This window comes from Paramisgurnus dabryanus, chromosome 3 (genome assembly GCF_030506205.2).
Source record: "Paramisgurnus dabryanus chromosome 3, PD_genome_1.1, whole genome shotgun sequence".
Lineage (NCBI taxonomy): Eukaryota > Metazoa > Chordata > Actinopteri > Cypriniformes > Cobitidae > Paramisgurnus > Paramisgurnus dabryanus.
This window is the reverse complement of record NC_133339.1, coordinates 19,347,292-19,357,505: the sequence shown is the minus strand read 5'-3', so window position 1 is coordinate 19,357,505 and position 10,214 is coordinate 19,347,292. Positions and strand designations below refer to the sequence as shown.

The 10,214-nt window shown below is 38.2% G+C and overlaps 1 protein-coding gene across 1 annotated transcript; it reads left to right on the top strand.

Annotated features, from left to right (window-relative positions):
* LOC135733702 (interferon-induced very large GTPase 1-like) lies at window positions 1-5,139 on the top strand. The gene has a single exon (XM_065252496.2). The coding sequence runs from the start codon at window positions 212-214 to the stop codon at window positions 4,547-4,549; it is 4,338 nt and encodes a 1,445-aa protein (XP_065108568.2). The 5' UTR covers window positions 1-211; the 3' UTR covers window positions 4,550-5,139.
* Window positions 5,140-10,214: the final 5,075 nt, after the last annotated feature.

The window sequence follows — 10,214 nt, the reverse complement described above, 5'->3', positions numbered from 1 at the left end:
ACAGACTAGTAATGGTCTTAAAAATAAATAATGTCTAAATTCTTTGCTAATATAGCAGGAAGAAGAAAACAAGTGTGAGGCTGTGGGAGTAGAGTCAGTTCAATCTGAAGACAAGGACAAGATCAAACAGCAAATTAAGCTGCTTTTCAGAAGACTCAATCTTAGTCTGATTCAACTGAATTCACAAGACTTTCTGCAGGTAACACCAGTGATGTTGCAGAGACATGAACCTTGTGAGGAAAAGGACTTGGTTCAAACTTTCATACAGAAACTCCTTATGATGGATTACAGAGCAAGATACATTCAAATAAAAGAAAGAAAACAGCTGAAGAGACACAGGACAAAAGTTTTAGATACAGCACCTAGTGGTGCTTTTGATAATATTTTTGGTAGGTCTGCGCCTGTTGATGAAGTGAATAAAATGCATCCTCTTCATCCAATGGACATTCAGATGGCAGTGTTTCTTCATGCAGATAATTTTCTTCGCCAGCTCATAGTAACCAAACTGTCACAGTGTCAGTATGCTGTTCCTCTGCTTGTGCCCAATCCTTTCTACCAAAGGATTGAGTTTCCATTATGGACCTTCCGACAAATAAAGAAGAGTTGGAAGTTATATGAGAAGAATGAAAGCAAAAGTCAGGCAATCTATCAGGCAGAGACACCTATGGTTGCATTTTTTAGGTTGTCAGCAGTTTCTACATCCAAATCTCAAATCATGAACAGTTTGATCAATGAACGGCATGAGACTTTCTTTCACAGGCACTGCCGTGGAAGCAGCAAATCTCGTCTGCTGATGGACGGAGTTGTTGAGATTGCCTGGTATTGCCCGTCTGGGGAGAAGATGGATAAATTCACAGATTGTGTTGCGTTCTGTAATCTTCATGGTGATGCACAAGCTCATGAGCCACAGCTAAAAATCCTCACTGAAGAGTCCTCAATAAATGTTGTGATTTTGCCTCATCTGGATAGAAGTCACAGAAGTATGACAATTGTGGAAGATCTGTACAACAACTCAAAGCCACTTATCTGCCTTCTGACTGAAGAGGAATCTGTTGTTACAGAGATGCGAGGAGGCAAATATAAAATCGGTTTAAAAGATATAAATAAATTTGAGGTGTCTGAAGAACTGAGAAGAACCATCAATGAGTGTCTCTCAAAAACAATTTCCAAGTTTAAACTTTCAGATATGGTCAAACACTCAGAAGTCAAAGTAGATGAGAATGATGAAGACTGCAAGAGGGCACATGAAATGGCAAAACAGATGACAACATTACTAGAAAACAATGAACTCTCTAATATTAAAGAAACATTTCTGCCATGTCAGGGAAAGTTGTGGCACGATTGGTGTCAGAAGAACAAAGAACTACATCGACCTCAAGGAAACAACATTGAAATGCATAACAGCCAAAAACAAATGGAAATGTTTAAAATCAGAGAAAAGCAGAAAGAATCTGGTGTGACTACATTTATGAAGATGTTTATTGAAAAACTCAACTCTAGCAAAGATAATGAGAAGCTGTATTTCATCAGATGGCTTGGGTTCCTGCTGGATGAATATACATCAGAAGACCTCTCAGCACTTCATCATAAATATGATCAAAAATGGTCAATAGTGTTGGATTTGAAAAAGAAACATGATAAATCTGAGCAATCAGAACAAATACAACTTGAGAAAATGTCTGAAAAACTCGATGAAGCAACATTTGGCTTGGAACACTTGTTGAGAGAGATTGGCCAGATTTATGAATCGCATGAATCTGTCAAGAAGAATAAAGCAACAGTATATCAATTTAATGTTACTTCTCTCCCACGACTTGCCGCAGAGCTCATGGTTTCTGGATACCCGTTGGAGCTGATGGATGGTGATGCAGCTCATGTTCCTCTGATATGGGTTAAAGCTGTTCTAGATGAGCTTATCAAGATACTAGGAGACCAGAGAGTCTTTGTCTTGTCTGTTTTGGGGATTCAGAGTACTGGCAAATCCACTTTGCTGAATGCCATGTTTGGATTGCAGTTTGCAGTCAGCGCTGGCAGGTGCACCAGAGGAGCCTTCATGCAGCTGGTCAAGGTGTCAGAAGAACTAAAATATTTAAAATTTGAATACATTCTTATTGTTGATACTGAGGGGCTTTGTGCTCTTGAATTGGCTGGCAGATCAACAAGACAGCATGACAACGAAATGGCAACATTTGTGGTTGGTCTAGGTAATATGACCCTGATCAGCATGTTTGGTGAAAATCCAGCAGAGATGCAGGACATCCTTCAGATTGTTGTTCAAGTTTTTTTCAGGATGAAGAAGGTGCGACTGACTCCAAGGTGCATGTTTGTGCTTCAGAATAATGGAGACGTCACAGCCGATGAGAAGAACCTGAAGAGACGCTTAGAAGAGAAACTGGATGAGATGACTGAGTTGGCTGCTAAAGAGGAAGGTTGTGATGTTGAATTTTTCAGTGATGTCATTAAATTTGATATTAAGTCTGATGTGCGATATTTTGCCCAACTCTGGGAGGGCAGCCCACCTATGGCTCCACCCAATCCATGCTACAGTGAAAATGTGCAAGAACTTAAGAACGCTATACTCTCTCATGCTTCTGAATCTAATGGTGTAACACTGGGACAATTCAGAGATCGTATTGGTGATGTCTGGAATGCACTTTTGAATGAAAACTTTGTTTTCAGCTTTAAGAATACTGTTGAGATTGCATTGTACAGGGCATTAGAGGAAAAGTGTGCAAAATGGACCTGGAGTCTCAGGAGTGCTATGCTTGATAACTTAATTTGTCAAAAGGAAGCTCTCACCAAACTTGACTGGGAGAAAACACTGCATGAGCGAAAACTCTTTAAGAAAAGCAAAGAGCTGGGTTTGAGTCTTAAACAAAAGCAACTTGATGAGAATGAGCTGAAGACAGAGTTTGATAAAGTGTGGTGGAAGTGGGTCTCTGAGCTGGCAGGGGATGTTCGCCCTCATGAAGACATTAATATTGTCAATGATATACTTAAAATTCTAGCTGAAATTCATGAAGACACACTTGTGTTGGAGAGATTAAACAAATTTGAAAGGATAATTCAAATGACTGATTTCTCCATATATGTAAATCCCATTAAAAAATTTGGTATCCATTTAGGAACCCAACTATTTGGCCTTCCATCAGAAGAACAACGGTCAATAAAAAATTTGGTTCAGAGTATTGTTCGTGAAACTGAAAACCAGGTTAAGTCCAAATCAGTTGCAAAGATGGGTTACAACAAAAGCTACATTCAAGAGATTGCCCAATCTGTAAAAACAAATGTAGGAAACCACAAGTGCCTCCACACCCAGTATGAATTCAAGAAAGAGTTCACAGTGGATTTGACTCTCTTTGTGTGCAGGTTGGCAGGTATGAAGTTTGCAGAGCTCCATCAGATGTTCAGAGAAGCTAATGATCCATTGATTTATTTAGAGAAAAAGAAACCTGAATACTACAGCGTCTTTCAAAGTTTCTGCAGAGGTTCAACATCTGCTGACGTTTTTGGGACCTTGATTTGTAATGAACTAAAAGAAGGCATTCTCCAGAGTGTCTACAACAAAACTGCATATGATCTCGCAGGAAAGATGCGGATGAATATTCCTGCTTTCAAAGGCAACAGATCCAACCTGGAGAAACACATTCTGAAAACCCTAGCAGAGGAGGAGGACTTTGACAAGTTCATTAAGTACATTCATCATCCCAGAGACTACATTGAAGATTTTATCAAAGCTCAAGTTGAAACATATATAACCTCAGAGAGTTCCTTAGCTCTTGCCATTTTGAAAGTGAACATTAGACACAAGGAGAACATCATAATCACAGCTGCTGAAACCGCAACAGCTCAGGTCTTAGGTAAAAGAGGAGATGTAAATATGTGGCTGGAAGTTTTATCATTCTGTTTGAAAGATGAGCTTGAATACAGTAAAGAACATCTGACTGGTACCAGCTGTCAGGACAACAATGACTATGAACTTCTGGAAGAGGTTGTAAAGAAAGGACTTCGCCACATCATAGAAGATCTAAACAAAGACCTGACAAACCCATCTGATATTAGAATGGCAATGTTTAGGAAATCCCCAGATGAGATTTTGATTGAGCATTTCTGTAAATGTTGTTGGGTTCAATGCCCCTTTTGTAAAGTTGTCTGTGTTAATACAATGGAAGAGCATCCTGGAGATCATACTGCTCCCTTTCATCGAAACTGTGGAATGAGAGGGTTGACTTACAGAGGTACTCTTAATCTTTGCTTGGATTTCTGCACCTCTTCAGTGGCGAGTGAGAGTATGTTTTTTTACCCCTGTCATGATTCAGATGATACAGTTTTATGGAAAGAATACAGAACGGCAGGTCCTGAGTTTGTAAACTGGTCCATCATAACTGATTATTTAGACCTGCCATACTGGAAGTGGTTTGTGTGTAGATTTCAGAATGATTTGGAAACGTATTATAACAGAACGTTTGAAGGGTGTGGTACAATTCCAGATAATTGGAGATCCTTCACAAAAGAGAAAGCTCTCAAAAGTTTGGATACATATTTATGAAGTGAGAAGCAGATTGTTACTGGTGTATAAAATATGTAGCATATTCCCTGGTCCATACACATAAAAAAACGATTTTTTTTAATGTTTAGTGTAGACCTATACAGTAGGTAGGTGGATCTATGTAAAATGTTGGACAAGTACCTGTGATACATGTTTTAGACTGACTCTGAAGCTTTTAAAAAGCAAAAACTTAGTTTCGATTGGAGCTATAATGCCTACCCAGTTTAATGAAGATGCGTATAAATAGCACGAAGTGTGAAAATCGTGCAATACATACACCAAATTCCACTTTGGCGTGCATATGCCAGTCCTTCCCATTCACTTAAACGGTGCATCTTTTTTTGTTGTTTTATTTATTGGTTTCTCAATTTTTTCTGTTTTTTAAACCATTTTCGCGTGGGTTTAGGGTTGGATTTGAGATGTGCTTAAGGAGGTTATTTAATATACAGGTTTCTCCATGTTTTGTCTTTATTTAAACCACGGTCGCTTGGAGTTGGGGTTAGAATTGGGGTTTGGGTTAGAGTGTCATTTTTATATAACAAAAAGTTGTTCTAACCCTAAACCCAAGTGAAAATGGCAAAAATAGCAAAAAAATTAGAAATAAATAAATAAAACGACAACAAAAGATGCACGGTTTAAGTGAATGGGAAGGACTGGCGTATCATAGGCACACCAAAGTGTAATTTGGCCTATGTATTGCACGATTTTCACACTTCTTGCTATTAAAACGCAACTTTGTGAGACTGGGTTGTGTAATTCCCAAGAGTGGCGCCAGTGTCACCAGGATTCCTTTATGAAAAATAAGCAATACATTAATTGTTTTATTTACACTATACTATTTTGCAATTGTAAAACACAAATCATTTTATGTACCTGTAAATTCAACTGTATAATGTTACACTCTTATACTGTAAAACAACATCTTGTTACAATACCTAACACATCCACATACTATACCACACAATGTAGAAATATATGAAAAACTAGCAAACCTTTTTAACTTAACTTTTTATTTGAACATGATTTTCCATCTACTACTCACTGTATGTTCTCTCTGGTTATACTAAACATATTGGATACAATGATTGGGCACTTCTATTGCTATAAATTGGGTGAAATGCAACACTCAATATGGCCCCAATGATTGACGATTATCTGGGGAAGGGGCTCTGTACGGAGGCTTGTGAGGCTTTGCCAACCTGTGTGCTTGTAACGTGACCTCAAAAAAAGTTGCTAAGAGCCCTAAGCAAGCAGTACGAATCTCATTCTGGTTTTAAAAAGAAATCGGATTAAAGAAATGCAATAAAATGAATGGTCTTGTAATGCTGTGTTTAGTGTTTAAGGCAAACATGTTGGAGTCACAAAGTTTAAAGCTTAGTCCGAAATCGCTCACTATCCACTATATAGTGCACTATATCGGGTGTCGGCCATTTTGTAGTGGTGTCCAAAAAATGAGTGAAAAACTTAATTCCCTACATTTATTCACTACTTTTTACCCATAATGCACTTTGATTTTGAGGGTTCATTCGACACTCGCTCACTCATATTTTCCATGATGCAACCGGAAACGAATACATAACTGGAATCAGCTGAATGATACTAACAGCAAAGAGTATGGATTAGAAGAACAAGAGACGAAACTCTGATGCGTTTTTGGCAAGAGCCACTAGGTGGCGCTTCGGTAGCGCGGCCGCCATTTTGGAATGAAAATTCTCACAGCCAATTCATTCTCCACGAATCTCACAGCCAATTCAGAAGCGCAATAGGAAGTTTCTTAAAGGGCGTGTTGCAGGTTAACCACCACTGTCGATTAATGGGTACATAAATCACTCAAGATATGTGTATAATTTTTAAAATGTCTCAAAAATGGTCTTAAAGAACACTTTTTTTAAGTTTTTGGTATTAACGTTTTTTTTACGCAATTCTGCGATGACGTCACGTTGGGTAGAAGTGGAGAAAGCCTCAGCCAGAGCCATAGAGATAGATGAGACATTTATTGCTGTTTAATACTTACGTATACAATTTGGAAATCATATATACATCCTAGGAAATATATAATGTGTTATACTGCAAAGTTACCATGCTAATTATTATTTATGATATCTGTGGAGATAAATAAAACTTCGCAAATCTGCTGATTTGATCCATTCATGTCCTGACCACCAGGCTAGAGATTTTTAAACATCCTTAATCCACACTTACTAGTCTATCAAATAATATCTCAAATATATTGTTTTGTGAAATAAAAGGATGCCTTGTTATATTGTTTATGCGATTATAACGAATCACACGATCATTTTATACGCAGCAGTCAGCAGCTGCAGCACACTCGGATCCGACCGCATACATACTGTAATAAACAGGCGTTCGGCGGCTTTTTACATCACGCCAGACTATGCCATTTGAGGAGGAACCGCTCATTGATCACCGTATTTTAATAAATCCTGTACATGTTTGGACCTGCCGAACAGGTTGAGCACTTTCATATACTTTGTTGAGCAGAGAGGCTGCACTTTGACCAGCGGGCTGCGGGAACTGGCGCACATCACGCCGCCAGACGGTGTTGTTAACTCGAAACGTATAACTATTATCAGATCGACCCACCGGGAAAGTCCCGACTCTCTCGATTGCCATTCCGCTACTGGCTGTAAGAAAGTGAGTGCGTTTGGGTCGCTGGTCCCCGCAAACAGATGTGACGTGCCTCACTCACCTTCCAGGATTAGAGACATGCTGCCAAAACCGTTTGTGCTGAAGATCGCATAAAGTTACACCCATTTCAGGCAGGATCATAGACCCCCTCAAGCCAGCATGCACGAGTATGTTAATTGTTTGTTTACTTTCTACACGAAGATATGCTAACGTTATGCTATCTGGCTGTCTGCCTATCTCTCTATACTAGCCTATCCATCTGTCTGTCTGTCTGTCTGTCTGTCTGTCTGTCTGTCTGTCTATCTATCTATAATCTGCGCTATCAGAACTGTACTTTACTCGTCTTTCTATAGTCATTCTCAATGCTCTCAATGCGGCTTTGGTAAATTCTCTCCCCAGCGTGACGTCATACAGTGCGTTGTGGGGGAAAGGAGAATCATTGCAAACCGCTGTACTTTTTCATACTTTTTCGGGTTTTGTGATACCCAACAACATAAAATACAATGGATAACACTTTAAATGGTTATTACACACAAGCAAGTTGCACAAATTCGTAAAAAAAAAAAACCTGCAACACGCACTTTAAATTAAGCCATCAGTAAATTTTGTTCACTTGCCTGCACCTACAATAAATGCTGTTTTGTCTTGTATGTATGTGTTGTGTTGTTGTTGTTACCAGTTGTGGAATCCAATCATTAAATAGATACACATTTGAGGTAGTTTTTGGTTGGCTTATTATGTAATTCTATTTTATGCTACTTTACACATTTACTACTATTATTAGTTACCAACTCCACTAGGTATGAAATATATTTTGTACATATTCATCTCCTGGATCCCACTACAAACATGATAATCTTATAGAACATGATGCATTGCTATGTCTGTTATCCTATAATTGTCACTTTTGGACAGTGGGTGTGTTTTTGTTTAACTTAATCCATTTCGAGTAATGTATATGTGTGTATATGTCTATGTATATGCAGCCTGATCTCACAAATTTTCGTTGGATAGTCACGAAATTTTTTGCTAATTTTTCCGTGCCATTCTCACTGATTTCCGCATTTTTCCGTGGCATTCTCACGGATTAGTTACTCAACTATTTTGTCCTATTGTAGATTTACATAAAATGACATCCCTAACCAAACCTAACCAAACCCAACTCTAACCCCAACGCCAGGCGACAATTGTTTAAAGTTTAGAAAATATAAAAGAATAATTCAGAAAAAAATAGTATAAACCAATACTTAAAGTGACATACTAACGACTTTAATGTACTTTTTTTATAAAGTAGCTGATATTGCCATAGCGACAACAAGAAGCTAGTGGATAGTGTTGGGGAGGCGCTCGTTTGCAAACGACATATCACTTCTAGCCGACTCCCAAGTCGCTCTCATTCCAAAATGGAGGATTCGTAGGGCTGCTGGTGGGCGCTGGTGTGGCAATGGAACGTTCTATTGGCTTTCACTTCTTGTCAATATAGGTTCTTTGCTAACAGTAAACACCAAAAATGTAGGTTTATAACTTTTGTTAGTTTTTGTTGTCAGTCATTTTCTACCTTTTAAAAACAAAATAATTGCTATATCTTTTATTTAACATCTAATACACATTTTAATCGTGTATAATGTGTGAATAATATAGATTTAATTGTTTAATATTTTATTACTGGTTGCCATCTACTTTAATATATACTTATCATATCTTTTCTATCTATTACGAGTAACACTAAGGCAGTGTTCTTCACTCCCAACCCTGGAGAGCCGGTGCCCTGCAGAGTTTAGCTCCAACCATAATCAAACACACCTGCAAGCTAATCAATGTCTTCATGAGCACTAGAAAATCACAGGTAGGTGTGTTTGATTAAGGTTGGATCTAAACTCTGCAGGGCACTCCCAGGATTGGGAGTGAAGAACACTGCACTAAGAGGTAATAGCGAGTAGCTAAAAGCCTCATAAGAAAGTCACACTGCTGCTATGTGATTCATTGTGTTTGGTAGGTAATACGAGTGGTGTATCCTCGAAAATCATGTATAATTATTTTAACATTTAATGTGTACTATTAATAAATAAATAATAAATTAAATATTAATTTAGTGTGTTTCTGTTATGTTTCACTGTCACAAATAATCACGTCGGCGAGCTTTTTTGTGATTTTACAACGGCGACTTCAAAAGCGTGTCATAACTCTCTCTTTATACGACTCTGGACTTTACCATTTCACAGTAGGCTACAATCAATAGTCACACAGGTGTAAGCATAGATATGTATAAAGGCTAGATGTCTCGCCTACGCTGCTGGCCAATTGAGTGGAACGTCCGCATTTGGCGGCCATCTTACCACAGGCAGCTCGCTCACTCATAGCATTGAGTTTTAATAGTGCAGGTAGGCCTACTTTTACTTGACCACACAAATTAAGCTAAAACAAATATAATAAGACAGCATGCCAACCTTCAAAAGTGGTTTTTGCTATTCAGCATTTATTTTATTAACAAAATTTTTTATATATAATGGATTTCTTTATGCAGTTAATTAATAAACAATCGGTATCGGCCTTTCTTAAGCTATTGCCGAAATGCCGATGGTTTCAAATTCATCAAAAATCGGACAATAAATATCGGTGGCCAATACATCGGTGCATCACTATAAGAAACCAAACCGTTTGAAAATTGGTAGAAAATTTTAAAGTACCGGCACCATTAAAACTCAATGCTACGAGTGAGTAAGCTGCCTGTGGTAAGATGGCCGCCAGGTGATGACATTAAAGACTCCACTGTAACACATCAAGCCTTTATAAATATCTGTGGGTGTAAGGGTTTATGACGAATCTCTGCGATAGCTCTCTCACTCATGGTATTTACGTCACTGTACGAAATCGCTCAATCATTTTCATTTGCTTCTTCCCCATATAGTGGACTCTATTGTCATTCTCTATATAGGGAATAGTGAATGAGTGAATGAGGGAGAGGTATCAGACACAGTATAAGTGTGAATGTTTTATTGGACTTTAACGGTAAGAG

Coding starts and splice junctions, on each gene's coding strand:
- LOC135733702 (XM_065252496.2), top strand. CDS start 212: ATGTTGCAGAGACATGAACCTTGTGAGGAAAAGGACTTGGTTCAAACT.